Raw genomic sequence first — 19,340 nt, 5'->3', positions numbered from 1 at the left:
GTCATTGACTTTCTCAAAGGTTGCAATGTTGAACTTCAAAAAAAGGTAGCATCACGCCAAAGATTCGGGGATCAGTGACTTAAGAGTCACTACTGCAGCCTTCAGTGTGAATTTGACCTGTTGTGTTTCCGTTGGCAGTTGGAAGCTTCAGAGAGGAGAGAGCCAGTCTCACGACACTGCTGGTGCAGCCAATCTCCGCCTCCCTGGCTAGGAAGATGCTCTCCTCCCCAACCGCAGGAACGGACAGGGCGTGCATCCCCATAGCCACGCCCGGTGCCTCAGGTAGGCCCAAGTCTCACCTCGAAAGCTCAATGTATCAAATTGAAACCTCGCGTTAACCCTGCTGAGCTCAAAGCTGTGAGTTGAGGGAAGACGCTTTTGTCCCTCTTTCAGAAAGGGGCCGCGAACAAAGGACTCGATTCCCCATCCTCCTGATACTATGATGAGCAAATCCCATTTTTTGATTCTGTTCTGTTAATTGCACGATGTAGTATTCTGTGGTTGTCCTCACTGTCTCAGACAGACATGCTCAAAGGGGCTTTTAACCGCATCTGCTGGGGAGTAATCTTGAGGGAGGGACATTCTGTCTGAGTTAAGTTGTCTGCAGGTTCAACCGCTTATGTCACAGCCTCCATTTTCTGCCGTTAGAGACCAAGATGAGTTATGGAATTAGCGGCAAAAATGGACCTCTGCCTTTCCCAATGGAGGTGGATGGGAAGTGAAAAATGGGTGGCCGAGGGGGGGGGAATGGTGAGAGGGGGGGGGTGATATATAGTACGAAGGTTGGCAGGGGTCGTGAATTACAACCCTTAACCCCCGTAGTGATGTCCCACCCCCCACCACCACCACCGACATGGAGACAGATATACAGTATGTCCGTTAAAGGCTGCTTCGCGTCATTATGGTTACGGGTGTCATTCGGAGAGAGGGTGCTAGCTCGCGCCACGGTAAGCTAATGGAATCCCCCGGTGGGGGGGAGCTGTTAAAGCTATACCTCAGAGGTCATCTATAACAAGGGGCCTTTGGTTCGTGCAGTGACACAACATTGGATCATAAACATCAGCGGTGGCAGGGTAAGAGTGTATAATTGGATGTAAATGTGATTTGTCTGTGTGGGAAGAAGGGTCATCTGTTTGGGCAGATATTATGTTTATAACCTTTCAGATGAAATATTGTAAATAGCTCCATTTCCGTTAATATCATGACCTCTTTATGGCTGGGAACATCCAGCTATAGGCCTACCTTTGGTTTTTTATCACCTATGATGCTTTTTATTGGCTCTTGTCAAATGTCAACAAGAGCGTTTGATTCGATGGCACTTTGTCATTGTGGACATTTATAGCCAATTAGAGTTGTAACTGTTTACCTGGTATTTCTCCGCAGTACTGCCAGTAAACTTCCCGCGCAGGCTTCATCCTCATCTCACATGGGGTGGGAGGCCGTTGTTTTATGTCTGCAAAGAAGCCCCCCCCCCCACACACACACACACACACACACTGATTGAAGATATCTAATTTTTGTAAGGAGAAGAAGATGGTGGAGAGTTAGTCCTTAGACAGTGACATTATTAGATCCCCTTCCTCAAGAAACACACCAGTACATTATCCTTTCTGAATGGGATGGGTCTCTGTGTGTGTGTGTGTGTGTGTGTGTGTGTGTGTGTGTATGCAGGAGAGGTTAGCATTAGCCTGTAAGTACTGAGTAAAAATCCCCTTCTTATCGGTGCATCGTCACCTTGGAGACGGGGGGCCAGCGATGCAGTGCAGGTCACAGCTGCTGCTTGCATCATCGTCATCATCATCATCATAGAAGAAAATTGACAAATTACATTCAATTTTTCCAGAACAGAAAATGAATCGCTCTCCTGTCCATCCATCCCTCCCTCTCTCTCCCTGATTCTCTCTCTTTTCCTGCCTCTTTCTGTCTGCCTCCACCTCTGTCTGTCTGACTCAATTTCTCTCCCTACCTCTTCTTTGTCTTTTCCAACCTTTCTGTCTGCGACCCCATCCTCCCTCCCTCCCTCTCCCAGTATATTCCAGTCTGTCTTTCTCCATCACCCTGTGTTCAGCCCCTCCCTGCAGTCTGAAACACCAGTCTCAGGGGATCAATGATGCCCCAAATACTGTCCGCCGCTACACGCTAGCTATCGATCCCCCTCCTGGAAAGAGGGATGAGGAGGAGGAGTGGAGAGAGGGATGAGGGTGGGGAAGGGACAAGGACAGGGGAGCACCTGTTTAGCTGGGGCGTGCTAGGCCAGCCGCCAGCCCTGCGGCGCCTCTCTCCCCTGATCAAGCGCGGGGAGAGAGGCGACTCTGGGCTATCTGAGCGGGATCGATTGGCTGAAGCGCTGACCACTCCAGAGAGTTCAGAATCATTTGTTACCAGCGGCCTGCCCTCCCCTCTTTTCGTCCCTTAACTCCCATTCAATTAAAGCTCAGCGTATTGGCTGGGCCATTTGTTAATTGCATGGGGCCTCTTTCTCTCCTGAACCCCCCCCCCCACACACACACACACACACACACACTCACACATGTTAACCGCAGCTCCTTGCGAAGATCGCGGGGGCTTAGGGCTTCTAGCCTACCTGTCTGCTCCTCCCCTCCCTTCCCCTCCTTTTCCTCTCCTCTCTCAAATCCATTGTTCACGCCGTTCAGCACACCACCGAGTGCATCTGCATCTGAAAGGGCTCCATTCATTATCAGGTGTGTTTTTGTCCAATGCCGAGGTGCCCAGCTGGGCCATTTCATCTCGCTCTCTTATTCACCGTGAAGATTCGAATGCGGAGGCGAGGACCGGCGGCCAATTGTGATATTAGCGGCTCCCGGCGCCCGTCATCTCCGCCCCGGCCCCTCTCTCTCCGCCCCTCTCTCCGGCTCCAAACAAGCGCCCACAAGTGTAACAAATGTTCGGGGGGCAATTACAGCCAGGGCTGCAGAGAGCCACGTGAAATGGCTTTATTGAGAATCTCGCCAGCTCCTAATTACAGAGTTATTGATTGCCCGCGTGCAGGTTTCTCTACTCTTCTTATTGCTTTCTGCTTTGATTGCCGCCCCCCCTCCCCGCACTGCGAAGCCGCGGCGGGGAAAAGAGAGAAGAAAACCCAAATCACATTGTTTCGTTGACCTGAAGGTTATTTCATGCATTAGCCCACAGCTCTTTCTATCTATTAATGGCTCTCCTTTTAAAATCAGAATAGGGAAACGCCAGCCGTAGACCATGATAGGCACACACACACACACACACACTACGCAGTGGTATGCACTGTGCATCCTAGAGCTACTACTGTATGTATACAGTATATAACCACCTGTACAAAATATATTGCATGCCCCGTATTTTCTACATCAGTATATGAAGTTTAATGTCATGATATTGTAACATGTGGATCTAAATCTGAACTATTTTGAGATCCCATCGCCATCCCTAACACGTGAAACTCGAAACACATTTTTCACCAGGGGCGTTATCGAAGGAAATGTCTTCCTTCTGTGGTACAGAGCAGATTTAATACAGTTCTGTAAAAACCACATGTTCATCTTGGGCTCTTTAGCCACAGTCGTTTGTGCTGTTGTCAAAAGTGATAAATGCTTTATGTGAGCCGGAGAGAAGACCACTGAATCTTGATACGGAATTAAACTACTCAGCCCCCAGTAGGTAGAAAACTGCTCTGTCAACGAACCGTGTGTGTGTGTTTCCGTGCGTGTGTGTTTGTGTGTTTCCATGCGTGTGCGTGCTGTGTGTTTGTGTATTTGCGAGCATGTGCATGTTGTGTGTTTGTGTACTTCCATGTTTGTGTTGCGCGTGTGTGTTTGTGTTGCGTGTGTGTGTTGCGTCTGTGTGTGTTTGCACCAGAGGCCCCTGGCAGACAGTAGCAGAACCGCAGACCTGCATCTGGGCCGACAGCTCATCTTTATTTCCCTGTGATGTCATCGTCCTCGTCCCCCCTCGTCCCCCCTGGTCCCCGGTCGCGGTCCCAGGACCTCGTCCCAGACACACACCTAACGGAACAGTCGGAGCCCGCGTCAGTGGAACAGCCCCGAGGCCGACCCATCTGTCCACCACAACCTGGGAGCTCTCTTAAAACGGAATTTTCGATTTCACCAATGCCCCGCACATGTGGAGACTCCTCTGGAAGAATGGGGGGGGGGGGGGGGGGTCTTCCGTTTGAGGTGGAGTGTGGGGAGGGGAGGGTTGGTGGCTGTCACAGACACAGTACGCTGGAAGTGGAAGGAAGAGTCAGAAGAGAAGAAGGTAGAGGAGAGAAGGAAGGTGGAAGGATGGAAGATAAGAGGTGAAGAGAGGGAGGGGGATGACAGATGAGAGAGAGAGAGGTGAAGGAGGGAGGGGGAGATGAGAGAGAGAGAGGTGAAGGAGGGAAGAAGAAATGGGGAGGCACAGTAGAGAGGGGATGGAGGGGAAGGGAGGAGGGCGGAGAGATCCTCCAGGACCCAGGCTTTCATCCTCTGCAGTGGCGGCTGTGATTCATATTCACTCCCACACTCTGACCCTTTGTTCCTTAATTGGCCTGGAGCTCACACTGCAGAGACAAGGAAACATACTGGAGTCTTCTCTCTCTCTCCCTCCCTCTGTCTCTCTCTCTTTCACTGTCTCTCTCTGTCTCTTTCTGTCTCTCTCTCTCTTTGTCTCTCTCTCTTTCTGTCTCACTCTATCTCGCTGTCTCTCTTTCTTTCACCTTCTGTCTTTGTCTTTTTGTTTGAGTAAAACGCAACCTCTCGTTCTCTCTCTCCTTTCCTCCCTGTCGGGGGCGGCCTCACAGCAGAACATCCAGCCTTGCACCCACCTTTCCACTCTGGTAAAGACAAACTCAGCATTGTGACGAGCAGGCAAACATTCAAGAACCTGGTGACAGCCCATGAAAACAAATGACAATCCTCCTTGTTTATGCCACAAAATAAATGACCCAGCGCCCTAATGTCCTCCGGGGTTTTGCTCAGCATTTTCGACCACATTAAAATCAAAGGTTCAAATCCCCCCTCCGGCCCCATGTGCCGGGCGGTATCTTTGCTGTGGCAGGTCTTAACAAGTTGGCTGCGGTTCCGGGGAGGCATGGAGGGGCGACTACAGACATGTCGCTGTGGCAACCCCTCCCTCCGCCCCTCTCTGTGGCTCCACAAGGACCCCTGCCGCTTTAGAAATAAATAACCCTGTCAAACTTAGCCACATCCATTTCACATAATCCATTTATACCTGCTCTCGGTTTAGAGAGAGAATGAGCATAAGAGACGGTCTCTCTCTCTGTGTGTGTGTGTGTGATCATTTGTGAGCAAGTGTGCGCCCGTGAGATTGAGTGTCATTTCCCAAGCTCTCAGTGAGAGTGGTTGAGGTGGCGACAGGGGGATTAATGAAGATGAAACAAGCTCATTGAGAAGGAGGTATATGGGAATATATGGCACGCTGGTTATTAGGCTGCCATTCAAACGAATGTTAGCACACGGCAGAAGCGCACAGGGATGACTTGTGCTTGGATGATCATCCTTAACGGTCAGGTTGTTCCAACCCAGATAAACACCTTTTCATTGGATAAGCTTATCAAATCGATGAATGTTCAAAACGTGTTTTTCAAATCAACACCGTTCCTGCGAGGCTGCCAATGTGCTTAGTGGTGCCGTTGACGTCATGTTTTGCTCCCTAGTTGTTTAATTCCACGTTTTGTTTTGCTGTGCGTCTGTCTCTTTGTTTTACAGAGAGGAAGAAGGTTGTGTTGACCGTTGGGTCCCATTCTCAGTACAAGCCAGTGTTCAACGTCGTCGGGTACTTGAGAGGGAAAACCAACCCAGGTAAATGAAACAGCCAGAACCTTCATCAGAAACCCACATCGATTGTTGTGTCATGAAGTCGCTTGTCGATAACTGCAGAAGCCCCAACCCCTACTAATGAGAGGGCAGCGTTGTTCAGAGAGAGAGGCGGGCACTCCACTCCACGCTCCACGTTGCAGTAGGGGCCCCCTTACTTCCTGTGGAGAGACCAGTTCAGGAAGTGAGTTCCAAACTGTTAGTTTGACTAGCTGCCCTCTCTGGCCCAGCATAGAACCAGAAACCAGCTTCAGTTGGATGCCAATAAGCGCCTTTCTAGAACAATCTGGGCGGGCGGGGGGGAGAGGGGAGGGGGAGAGGAGGAGGAGGCGGGGGAGAGAGGAGGGGGAGGGGAGGAGGAGGCGGAGGAGAGAGAGAGAGAGGGTGTGTACGCAGGAAGGAGGGGCAGGAATCAGAGAGCGAGAAGGAGGAGTTGGAGAATGATGAGGAGGAGGGCGAGGAGGCTGCTCTTTATCTTGTCCTTGGCTGGTTATCTCAAGACAGCAGGACACTACCTGTCCTGTCCTGTCCTGTCTGAAATTAGCATAGCAGATTTACCGCCTGATATTAGTGCAACATAATGTGCCACTAAAGCCTATATTATGAGCCACAAATCTCTCCGGGGCTGTGTTTTAACTGCTTGGTGTCGGATCACATGTCCTTTTCCCTCCATTATGGAATGCTCGGGGACAGCAACTTTCTAATGGGCTGGCCTTGTTGCCATGCAGCGGGCTAGCTGCAAGCGATGGTCTCGTTAGCTCCAGCACATCCAGAACATTCCTCCCAGTCAGGTGGTGGTGGTGGTGGGGGGGGGGTTCTATTTACAGCCCCTGTGTCTGTTTCCCGCCTCGATCAGCCCGGCTCCCAGTGAAGAACAGCATGGCAGTCCTCCTCCAGTCCTGAGACAACCTGCTCTGTTCACTCACAGACTTTTTTTAGTCTTTGTGAGGGAGTGAGTCAGACGAGAAGCTTCAAAGCCTCTGCTGTGTGTGTGTGTGTATGTGTGTGTGTGTATGTGTGAGTGTTTGTTTATTCCCTGTCTCTGTTTGTTTATTTCTCTCTCTCTCTCTTCATGCCTCCGTCCGTGTGCAGATCGATACGTGTTAGTGGGCTGTCGCCATGACAGCTGGCACCGCGGGTCGGCGGCCGACTGGCGAGGGGGCGCGGCCATCATGACTCAGCTCATCGCCGCGGCAACGGAGCAGGCACGCCGCGGCTGGACGCCGGACCGAACCACCGTGTTCAGCTCCTGGGGGGGGTCGGCGCTCGGCAACATTGGCTCCTTCGAGTGGGGAGAGGTAGGCAAACACACACCCGATTTAGAGCCTCGCTCCGGGGCACAACGCTAGGCACTTGACAACCGCCGGTGGGATTCCAAACCAGCCACCGTCTCCATAACGAGTACTCCTCTCCAGCCTCCGGGCGTTTTTGAAAACACCTCCGGGAATCCAAAGCAGATCGGTGAAGACTGTGTGTATCCACTGCGGTGGTGACTCCTGTGGTCCCTGCGGTGTGACAGACATAGCCAGGTTCAGCTGGAGGTCAGCTGTGTTTGCCTGCCCTGCTGACCCCCTGCCACAGCCCCCCTCCGTGGGCAAGCTCTGCTCCATGTCAGACCCCGAGGCTGGACGACACGGGAGGCCAACATGTGCACAGCCATTGTTGACCACTGTACAGTACAGCCATCTAAATGGACGATCAATGCAGAAATATGCAACGTTTCTATTTGGAAATTAGGACCGACTTGACATATTTGAGAAAGATGATGGTTTTAAGGTCACGCTTAGCCTGATTTGAAAATACCCTGATATGAAAAGTATTTGTGCGTGTGTGGGTGTGCATGTTTGAACGCCCTCATCTTTCTGTGTGTGTGTGTGTTCCAGGAGAACCGGGTGGTGTTGCAAAGCAACGCTGTGGCCTACGTCAGCCTCCACAGCCCCGTGAGAGGCACCGAGACGCTCCTCTCCACCTCCTCTCCCTCCCTCCTCCAGCTCACCTCCGACATCCAGAAGGTAGATGCTGCAGCCCGCCCACGCTACTTCTGGGGACACCTGCTCTACCTGGAGCTCACCCTTCCTGGATGTCCACTAGGGGCTAGGGAGAGAGGGGGCTAGGGAGGGGAGGGGGGGAGGGAGGTAGGGGAGGTGGTGGGAGGGAGGGAGGGAGGGAGGGAGGGAGGGAGGGAGGGAGGGAGGGAGGGAGGGAGGGAGGGAGGGAGGGAGGGAGGGAGGGAGGGAGGGAGGGAGGGAGGGAGGGAGGGAGGGAGGGAGGGAGGGAGGGAGGGAGGGAGGGAGGGAGGGAGGGAGGGAGGGAGGGAGGGAGGGAGGGAGGGAGGGAGGGAGGGAGGGAGGGAGGGAGGGAGGGAGGGAGGGAGGGAGGGAGGGAGGGAGGGAGGGAGGGAGGGAGGGAGGGAGGGAGGGAGGGAGGGGAGGCTCAGTTACACCAACATCACTACCTTCATATATTCTCCAATAGCCTGGCAAGGTCCACCTTTTCTCTTCTTCCTCCTCCTCGGCCATTCCCATTACCCTGCTAATGAAGCTAAATGCCAGTCCACCTGTGACATTCTGGAGTAATAAAGAAGGCCAAGCTTAATCAGACAACACTGTGTGTGTCCCAGAGGCCCAGCAAGACGCTGGAACAGGATATGGAATATATTCTCACTCCCTGAGGGTTTAATAGCTAATTATTGGAAAACCATCACACATTACTTCTCTATAGTCATGCCATCTGTTGAGGAAGAAGTTACTCAAAGTTACTAAAAAAGTCGTTATTGTTTTTTGGAATGTGCTTCAGCTCATTCCAGTCCCTACTTTCCTGCTGCTCTCCTTTCCTCTCCTTTCCTTTCCTCTCATTTCCTTTCCTTTCCTATCCTATGTTGTCCTCTCACTTCCCTCACCTTCCGTTCTTCCCCTCCCCTCTTGTCTTCTCTCCTCTCGTCTCCATCCCTAATTGTCCATTCAGCAGAGGCAGGATGTCTGGATGGCTACAATCGCTCTATTCATCTTCTCAAGTAGCACTTTCAGGTTCCCCAGGTAGGCTCACCAGCATCAATATTTTGAGACACCTCTAAACACACAATAAATCATGTTTTTGCAACAGAGGTAATACGTTCTACTTATCTTGCTTTGCCAGCTGCCTTCAAAGGCGAGATGCCACGGCAACTGTTGTCTTTCCAAAGGGTGCTCGGGAACCAATTAGAATAGAAACCAATCCTTCTTTAGGGATTAGAGAGGCCAGCATACAAAATGAACAGGGAGACTTTCGTCATTTAATTGGCTATTGTTTTAGCAATGGATGGTTTGTGCACGGTGTTGTTGGGGTGAGTTGCATGCCTATTTGAAACTCGTTGGCTGGATTCATGTGACATGTTGGGAATGATGTCAGTTTTATCTTAGAAGGTGTCTTTTGTGAGGGATTTTCACCCCTAGCATGTAGCATCTGTCACCCACAGGAAGCCACCAAGGTGTTGTCCAGCTGTATTGACTTAAAGTACTCGTGTCTCAGAAATAGGCTGAAGCTAAACTGATTTGGCAGAGTGTGTGTGTGTGTGTGTGTTTAGTCTTGTGATGTGGGTTCCAGGCCCAGGTCTGGACCCAGTCCTTCTCCTGCCCGTCTCTCGGTCTGTGTTCCTGTATAACATCTGGAAGGTTAGAGCTCGATCCTCTACAGGCATTCTGCAGACAACCTGTTCATATGACACTAGATCCTATCCTAGATAGCAGGGGACTAACCATTTTAAACCCACCATAATCCACTTGAACGGAAACCCATCTATCTCGGCAAGCCTGAGATTGTGTCTGAATTGATTAACTGTAGTCATCCTTTGTAGAAAGCTGGGGCGGCCTCGCGGCCAAACAGGGTCAGGGATGATTTGATCACAAAGACCTCCGCCAGCAGCGGATCGTATCACCAATGTAATAAAAAGCTTCCCACTGTGACCACAGAACTACATTTCAATAACAATGACAAAAACAAATCCATCATCTTCTATTGAGAAATATCTTCTCAAAAATACATATGTCGGCTTTTTTTGATCTTGTTGGGTGTTGATTGCTTTTCTATTATGTATATTTCGTAAAGTTACAAAGGAAAATGTATTCCACATACAATTCTGGATTTCAAATGAAAGCATTCCAATCTATTCCACTAAACCCTTCTCTCAGGCATAAACAACCAGTAACCACGTTGACAGTTGAAACAGTATTCTGATGCAAAGTCCATTTAGCGCCAAGCGGTCTAACTGGTGGACCTACTCGGAGATGTCGCTTTTGATTAGCGCGAACGTGCAGTGGCACACGCACATTCCAAACACAACTGTCAACGCAGAGCAAACTCCACCAGGGAGATTTAGATTGGAAATACTTCCTCCGTTTTAGGAAAGGGAATCCAATCAACCGTCCTGCTGGTTTAATCAGGACAAAGTTCAACAGTTTTTTTTTTTTTTTTTGCGTTTCCCTACATGTAACACACATTCTGAAAAAAAATGATGGTGGTACCTAGAACCATTTGAGATTCTCCAAACATAATTTCGAGGGAACATTCCAATTCCAGGTGTACAAACCGTTTCAGTAAAAAAAAAAAGTATGTAGGTGTGATTATCGTGGTATTACGATTGGTAGAATGGTCGTATTTTTGAAACCATGGTGCGCTCTTTGAGTGCTTCTTCTCCGCTGGAGGAGCAGAGCTCAACCACAGATGGGTTCCAGAGAACACACACCTCCAGAGATTTACGGGTTTTATCCTCCGTGAAACAGACGGGAAACATCCAAGTGAATTATCTCTGGGAAACCTCTCTGAGTACGTTTATAGCTTGGGTGTCCAACAGTGATTTGGTTTAGAATCATCATTATGAATTTGAATTACGAGTCGTATAGAATCCCCCATTGTTCTGCTCTGCCCATCAATCAAGCACCCACTTCGCAGGAGATACCTCTACCATCATGATGTGTTTATGTTTCAATCAATTTGCACCCTGTATCATAATTTGCACCATTTGTCTTTGACAATGGGCGTTACCTCAGTGGTAGAGTTGATTGTGGATCAAGGCTTAATACCCCCCCAGGTTCAATGCCCCCCTTGTACGGTGCTTTGAATGAAAGCGTCTGCTAAATGAAGGCGCTACGGTAAGCGCTGTGCAGTTGCTGATCCCTTGAGGACAAACAAGCACAAGTTGGCGTCAATGTTATTGTTCCAATGCACCACCACCAACACTACACTTAGAGATGTCTAATGTGACCTGACATCGTTTTTCTAGTTTTGATCTCTTCTTCTGTGTGAATTATCAAAAACTTTGGAACATTATCATAGCTCAATGTAAAGCTCTGGAGCCTTACGACAGCTTGATCAGCATAAAAAAACAAACAATTTCTACCGACAACACTCTTAGCATTCTAAGTGAATTCAAACCCAGAATCCTCCCTGTACAAGTATAGTGTCGTCACGGGAGGGACACTTATCTCAGAGGAGTTACAGTGTCTAGTATGACACAGCACAATTACACCCCCACCCACACTCTATCTTTCTATCTCCCCAGGAGCGCGGCTGGGCAAATTCTGTCAGACTACCTGTCAGCGATATGACTATTAGGAGCTATTAGACAAGAAAGGCACATTGGAGATCGGAAGTATGCTTGGCGTTCGCTTAAACGATTCCAATTTCCCTCCATTTTCCGTGTCAGTCATGCGTGTGTATGTGGCGGTTGGCCGGTCGAGCCCAGTGGGCCATTAAAGAGGAGAGAGAGGGGTGTACAATGAGCCCCAAACTACATCCTTTAGCAGAATCGAGATGCGCTCTGCAGTTTGCTCACTTTCTGTGTCACACGTCTATAGATGTAGATCACACACACACACACACCCCCAGAGCACATACACACACACATACACCACGCACGCTCACACAGACACACGCACACACACACACTACGTTAGCGCACACACACACAAGAAAGCAGCAGGAAATCCCGGTTGTGACAGTTGCATGGTGGTTGGTAGTGAGGCTTTAGCAGGGTGACTTAGAGCCGAGAGCAGATACCTATCAGGCCCTATGCTGGAACGATTACCTTCATTGTATTAACAGTCAAAACAGTCCAGAACCAGGCACTAGAGTAGAGTAGAATAGTTCTACCTGTTCCATGTGTTTCTCCCCCCCTGGTTAGGAAGGCCACAGCCCTTTGGATTACAGTCCTCTCTCACACACACACACACACACACACATACTAAGGCCGCACCTTGGCATGTTTTATAACCCATGTAGGCTATCAATAAGACCCCGATCAATAAACCTTCGCTAGTAAACCAGCCCAGCTGACAAATTTCAGCAGGGTCTCTCTCTCTTTCTTGCTCTCTCTCTCTCTCTCTCTCTCTCTCTCTCTCTCTCTCTCTCTCTCTCTCTCTCTCTCTCTCTCTCTCTCTCTCTCTCTCTCTCTCTCTCTCTGTCTCTCTCTCTCTGTCTCTCTCTCTCTGTCTCTCTCTCTCTCTTGCTTTCTCTCTCTCTCCACTCTGTCTTTTTCTCTCTCTGTCTTGGTTTCCTGTTCCGTCATCCCCCTCTCTCTCTCATTCCCCATCTTACTCCTTAATCTTTCATGGCTCCAGAACAGGTCAAGACTCGGCAGATCTTTTGGAGTCCACCCTTACCAGGACCCGCGTCCGTCACACTTGTATGAAACAGGCTGAACAATACCGCTCAGCCTGTTCCATACCCAGCTCTGGTCAACAGCCTTCTCCAACTACATCGTGTTATTAAAATATCCTCTTGAACTGCAGAAATAATTGACCTACTCGATAGAATTCCAATATCTCCTGAGCCGGTGTGTGTGTCCCCCCTCTGCTTGAGGCTGACCTCGCAACCCTGTAACAGATACCAGGAGGAGAACCCACTTTCTATTCTATTCTAATAAGCCACCAGACAGGGAGAGTTGGGGACCAGAGAGTGGAGGAGGAGGCAAGGAAAGGAGGAGAGGAGGGAGGAGGAGAGGGAGGTCTTAAAAGAGGGGAGGAGGAGGAGAACAGAGAGGGGGGATAGGGAGAGGCAGGGAGGAGAGAGGCAGGGAGGAGAGAGGCAGCGAGGAGAGAGGCAGCGAGGAGAGAGGCAGGGAGGAGAGAGGCAGGGAGGAGAGAGGCAGGGAGGAGAGAGGCAGGGAGGAGAGAGGGAGAGAGGAGAGAGGCAGGGAGGAGAGAGGCAGGGAGGAGAGAGGCAGGGAGGAGAGAGGCAGGGAGGAGAGAGGCAGCGAGGAGAGAGGCAGGGAGGAGAGAGGCAGGGAGGAGAGAGGCAGGGAGGAGAGAGGCAGGGAGGAGAGAGGCAGGGAGGAGAGAGGCAGCGAGGAGAGAGGCAGGGAGTAGAGAGGCAGGGAGGAGAGAGGCAGGGAGGAGAGAGGCAGGGAGGAGAGAGGCAGGGAGGAGAGAGGCAGCGAGGAGAGAGGGAGAGAGGGAGAATGGCTCCACCAGGCAGTCTGGTAGGCTCTGGGACGCCACTCCATGGTCTGTCTAGGGTGCTTCACTCATACATAATCCTGATGCTGCTTCATTCGTTCTGTTCTGAAATAACCTCTCTCCGCATCTTCACCATCCCTGTCTCTCTCTCTGTCTCTCTCTCTGTCTCTCTCTCTGTCTCTCTCTGTCTCTCTCTGTCTTGCGCTTCGACAGATTGCTCTTTTCTCGGAGTGTGACGCGTGTCTTTCAGCTCCGCGGCGTCAAATAGAAAGATCTCCTCGCCGGGAATTGGATGAGAGAATGTGCACACAATACAGCAGCCTCTCTGTCACAGCTATCTCCTGATTGCATCGGCCTCTTATTACATTACAGAGTGTCTCTTTGTCAAGCTCGGCCTCGTTTGCATCATTTCATAAATAAAGTCTCCGAGGACCCCCATTTGAAAACCTCCCACTAGCAATTTCCGAGATCCCCAAACACAGTGTGTGTGTGTGTGTGTGTGTGTGTGTGTGTGTGTGGTGTGTGTGTACTGCAGGGAGTAGATGCTAGCTAGCGACAGGAGGGGCGGGATAGCCCACAGGTTCTCTGCCCTGGCTCCTCTCCAGGTTCCTGACGCCTCACAGCCGCAGGATCATTTAAGCACAAATATATAAACAATGATCTCGCTCTCTCCTTATCATAGCAGACAAAGAAATTAAATATTGATCCTCGAGCACAAGCTAGAGAGGCAGCACGGGGGCAGAATTACTTCCCCTCTCTCTCTCTCTCTCTCTCTCTCTCTCTCTCTCTCTCTCTCTCTCTCTCTCTCTCTCTTGTTTACTCCATCTTTCTGTCGGCCTCCCACATCTTTCTCCATCTCTCTCTTTCTGTGCGTCTTTCTCCTCATCTCTCTCTCTTTCTCCCCGCCTTCCTCTGTCTCTCGCTCGTGGTCCATCTCTCCATCTGTCTCCCTTCTCCCTCCTAAGATGTGAGCTTGATCGTTATCTGAGATCTAATGGCCGCTGGGAGCGGAGAGCAGACGAGCTCTGTCTGCAGGACCCCCCTCGCCCCCCCCCCCCCCCCGCCCACGGCCTGTCACGCATCCCACAGCAGCGTGACGGTCGACGGCTTAAGATAACCAAGCTTTATCTATCAGACGACGGCGCTGAGACCGGTAGCCATTTTGAGTTCACGTCTAGACAAGAGGGAAAGAGTCTTTGGCTCCATCTCAGACTTGACGCCTGTTCTTGTTTGGGTTTTTTGACTGCTTGCATCATTTTTTTATTATTATTTTTTATTATTCATGGTGACCCTCTCCCTCCTCCACCACTTTACCTACTTTTCGAAAACTTGACTGTCAACCGGCGTAGAACTTCATTTTACATATTGAAGCGCTGGTGGGATGAAAACCTTGTACTCATTAGAAAAGATAAGCATCTAACCTAAAGCCTCAATGGCATGATTAGACGCTCCTGCTTATCGCTTGCTTCAATTCCCTGTTTCGGGAGCAGTTTGTTTCCAACGTGCTTCTACAGGAAGTCTGCAGGGACCCCGAGAGAGCCTGCCGCAGTAAACTAAAATATGTTTATAAATAACAACCCAGAAAAACCTTTAATCTTTAAAGCACATCTTCGCTTTTCCCCCACCCTGCTCTGAAACATTTATTAGAAGCCACCCTCCTACCCCCAGTCCCAGTAAAGTGCTGGATTTCAAATCCTCTGGAGCCCTCTCTTAGAAACACCAGCTGAGACTTGTAAGGGACCTGCTGGGGGATCTGTCTGTATCTCTGTGTGCCTTTTTGTCCGTGTGTCTGTCTGCCTGGCTGTCTATCTGTCTTATCTACTAGTCTGTCTGTCCATTCGCCTTCCTGTCAGAAGTTGTCCAGCCGTTTTCGAAAAATACATTTTTCTTTCACTGTATTAAACACCTTTGTCCCTCTCTCTCCCTTCCTACCTCGTGCTTCCCTTGTTCTCTCCTCCCCTCCATCCATCTCTTTCTCTCCCCCCCCCCCTCTCCTCCCTCCCCCCCCCTCCTCCCTCCCCCCCTCTCCTCCCTCCCTCCCCCCCTGACAGAGGCAGCTGCTGAGTTGTATTCGAGGGGGGAACTGCCCAGGACCAAACGTCCTCTCTCTCCAGTGCCCCGGGGACGTCAGCTTCTTTGCTAACCACCTGGCTGTCCCCACCACCGAGTTTGCCTTCCTCCAGACCACAGCTGAGGAGGTATAGACGCCACCCTGCAGCCCCATGCACCCTCCTCTCTCTTCTCCTTCCTCCTCTACCCTCCTTCTCTCCTCTCTGCTCCCCTCCCCTTTCCTCTCCCCCCTCCCCTCCCCTCATCCCTCCTCCCTCATCCCTCCTCCCCTCCTCCCCTCCTCCCCTCCTCCCCTCCTCCCCTCCTCCCCTCCTCCCCCTGGAACCTCTCTGTAGCACACAATGGTTCCTCCTGAACAGTTATCAATCAAATTTGAGCACAAAATCAACTTTTGTGCAAACATCTGCAGGCTGCAAGAAACTTTTGGTATTCCTCAGTACTTTATGATTGTTTTACCAAATGGTCTGGAAACATGCAAGGTTGTGGGTTTACAGTTCTGTACGACTAAAAAGGAACAACAGAGCCTTTTGAAACGGAATCGTTAATCCTCCCATTAGCAAGCGAAAGATTTCAGCTTTGGCTTCGGGTATCTTCAAACTCCAGCAGCAACCGCTCCCACTGCCCCGCACGCACACCGCCTGGGCTGGCCTGAGATTGTCGGTGCCTTATTCACGGCAGATTTTGTTCTCCCCGAGTCGTTTTCCAGACTGCGGCTGTGCGTGCCCCCCCCGAGGTTTCCTTCATCGGCAGTCCACACGGCGGGGCTGGCCGTGCCCACAGCTGAGCAGCGCGGGCTGGGTACTCTGGGCCCGCCGTCGAGGAGCCGGCCAGATGTTCTGCCAACCAGAACCACAGCCAGGGTGACAGGAACGCCGTCAGCCTCCTCATTCGCTCTCTCGTCGAACATCTGTTTTCCTCCGCCTTACCACAGTTTCTTCAAGTACCCCCCCCCCCCCCATTACGCCCACTCAGTCTCTCCCTCCCTCCCCCCTCCATCCCTCCCTGCCTCCCTCCCTCCCTGCTCAGTGTATGGCTGATTCCTTGGGTATGGCGCATGGATCATTACAAAGTTTGCTCAGCAGCCTGTAGTTTCTGAAGTTGCCCCGGGGGATGAACCCATGTAGGGAGAGAGGTTGGTGTAACTAATTGAGACTGATTGGCTGAACAGGGAGATAAGCAGAAATCGACCCGGAGCCCTCCCACCTCAGAATGATGTCTTCGAGCCATCACCAGATAGCTGTTTCTGGCCTCTGTGCTTGTGAACAGTCAGGGTTCACATGCTAACGTGGCCTTCACGGAGCACCCGCTCCGTCATCTGACTCCCTCATCTCAGGTGCCGTCACGTCCACCTGAATGATGCTTTTCATCTCGGGTTTATCTTACCTGTATTCATGAGCCAAGCCTGTTCATCACCATGGCTCCGGGGGTAGGGAGCGTCAAACACTCAACGCAAGGTTGCTGGTTCGAATCCCGACTCCTCCTGGCCATGTGTCGAAAGTGTCGGGTTGCTCCTGGTAGGCAGGCCAGTGCCTTGCATGGCAGCTTCGACGCTGTCAGTGTGTGACTGTGTGTGTGTGACTGTGTGTGTGACTGTGTGTGTGACTGTGTGTGTGACTGTGTGTGGGTGGTGAATGATACATCATCAATGAGACATATGTACCCTTCCAATCAAGCAGAGCCCACCTACTTGCACAGTTTCCAAGTTATATTCTGAGATCAAATACACCGAAAAACCAAATGATCCTCCCCAAATCACTGTGATAGCGTGTGAGTCATGTTATAATTGGGATGTGAAGGAGTCCACAAGAACTTGAATTAATTGTGGCATGCTGCAGTCTGCTTGTAATGTTATGATAACTTGCTGTGTGTCTGATTAAAGACATGCTGGAACCGAGTCTGTCGGGTTTGACACCTGTCATTAGCCTCTCTCCTTTCCTCTCCCTCTCCCTCTCTCTCTCTCTCTCTCTCTCTCTCTGTCTCTGTCTCTGTCTGTCTCTCTCTCTCTCTCCCTTCCTCTCTCTCTCGCTCTCTCTCTCTCTTGAATGTCACATCTCACCTTGATGAAAGGCTGATGGAATCATCTGATATTTGTGTCCTATGGTAGCTTAATCGCTAAAAGACGACGTGCTTCAGGTAATGATACCAACACTGTTTCTCTTTCTGCTCATCGCACCTCCAAGGTTTGCCTTTTAGCTAGCAAACACTAGCAATCTCTATCTCTCCCTTTTTCTCTCTGTATTTTCCCTCTCCCCTGTTTATCTCTCTCTCTCTCTCTCTCTCTCTCTCTCTCTCTCTCTCTCTCACACACACACACACATAGCCACTCTCAACTAAGATAACTCTACCTATCTTTGAAGCAGAGAGAGGCTGTTTCTTGTGAAATGTTTGCCAGAAGCAGAGCACATTTGGAAATGGGAGGCACTTTGAACATCTTGAACACTGTGAATCCTTCAACAGCTGCTCACAACCATTTCATCTCGTTCAGGAATCGGTTTTTGAAATAATTTGCTTCGTCTGCATTATTCTTTATTGTGAGGTAATTAAAATGTTTTATTGCATTTTGTAAAATATGGGTTTAGTGTAAATATTCTGGGTTTAAAGTTTAATGCAGTAATGATACCAGTAGATTATTTAGACTCTGAAATGTCAATATATGCACAAGACAAAATAGTGCTACATAGGTTCCCTGTGGCTTTTTGGATACAAAAAAAGCTAAATATAATTACCATAGCACCCCGTGTTTTGTTTTGTTTCATTAAATTAGTCTGCATTGTAAAGAAAAAACTACTTCACAAGCCCCCCTACCATGCCCCCTCCCAGCATCATCCCAACCACCCTCCCAGCATCCCACCATCCCACAACGCGTCCCCCTACCACCACCCCCATCCCCCCAGCCCTTAACGTCCCACAACTACTTCCCCTCCTCCCCCCCCCCACTCTCTCTCTCTCTCACTCTCTCTCTCTCTCTGTCTCTGTCTCTGTCTCTCTCCCTCTCTCTCTCTCTGTCTCTATCTCTGTCTCTATGTCTCTCTCTCTGTCTCTCTCCCTCTCTCTCTCTCTCTCTCTCTCTCTCTCTCTCTGTCTCTTTTTGTCTCTCTCTCTCTCTCTCTGTCTCTCTCTCTCTCTCTGTCTCTCTATCTCTGTCTCTCTCTCTCTATCTCTGTCTGTCTCTCTGTGTCTCTCTCCCTCTCTCTCTCTCTGTCTCTATCTCTGTCTCTCTCTCTCTCTCTCTCTCTATCTCTCTCGCTCTCTCTCTCTGTCTTTCTGTCTCTCTGTCTCTCTATCTCTCTCTGTCTCTCTCTCTGTCTCTCTATCTCTCTCTGTCTCTCTCTCTCTCTCTCTATCTCTGTCTCTATCTCTGTCTCTCTCTCTGTCTCTATCTCTGTCTCTCTCTCCCTCTCTCTCTCTCTCTCTCTCTCTCTCTCTCTCTGTCTCTCTCTCTCTCTCTCTGTCTCTCTATCTCTCTCTGTCTCTCTCTCGCACTCGTGGCTGCATCCGTCTCCTCCCCCCAGCACGGCTGGCTAAGCAGGCGCCCCGCGACACTGGTGCGCCGCAAACTGTGAACCTAACCTTTCTCTGGCGTTCCAGCCATCGCTCTGCATTAGAGCGTGGAGGACTGAGGTGGTGTGGAGGGGCTTCCCAGAGCGAGGGGCATGCTGGGCCCTGGTTCTCCTGGGGGAGGGGGGGGGGGGGTGCTGGAGGAGTCATCTGGCCACAAGCCTGTACATTAGAGGTGACACTTTAGCTCACAGGCTGTTTTTTTTTTTTCACGCTTTAATTTCCTGGCCTGCTGTGTGTGTGTTCCATATATATACACTGGATGCATGCATGTGTAGTGTGCGTCGTCTTGTTTGTTAGCAATCGCCTGTTGTGAAGATCAATTTGTGTGGAAAAAGAACCGCCTTCTATTCAACAGTTCTTTGATGTTGACTTCAGCGTCGTTAGACAAATTCGTGTTTCAGATTCCAATTTTTGGGGGGGCATCTCCCAAGTCAACAGTAGAACGGATTTACGTCGGCGTTTGGCC

General features: G+C 50.4%; 1 protein-coding gene across 1 annotated transcript in view; it reads left to right on the top strand.

Moving 5' to 3' along the window:
• naaladl2 (N-acetylated alpha-linked acidic dipeptidase like 2) overlaps nucleotides 1-19,340 on the top strand; it is a 93,727-nt gene that overhangs the window by 41,866 nt on the left and 32,521 nt on the right. The window contains exons 6-10 of the mRNA XM_084675752.1: nucleotides 139-282; nucleotides 5,706-5,798; nucleotides 6,906-7,111; nucleotides 7,697-7,825; nucleotides 15,295-15,441. Of these exons, the coding sequence (XP_084531878.1) occupies nucleotides 139-282; nucleotides 5,706-5,798; nucleotides 6,906-7,111; nucleotides 7,697-7,825; nucleotides 15,295-15,441 (719 nt within the window). The remainder of the gene's footprint in view (nucleotides 1-138; nucleotides 283-5,705; nucleotides 5,799-6,905; nucleotides 7,112-7,696; nucleotides 7,826-15,294; nucleotides 15,442-19,340) is intronic.

The sequence above is a fragment of the Hypomesus nipponensis genome, chromosome 16 (genome assembly GCF_054491055.1).
Source record: "Hypomesus nipponensis isolate SF chromosome 16, ASM5449105v1, whole genome shotgun sequence".
Taxonomy (NCBI): domain Eukaryota; kingdom Metazoa; phylum Chordata; class Actinopteri; order Osmeriformes; family Osmeridae; genus Hypomesus; species Hypomesus nipponensis.
Note: the sequence above shows the minus strand (reverse complement) of the source record. Positions and strands in the feature narration are given on the sequence as shown.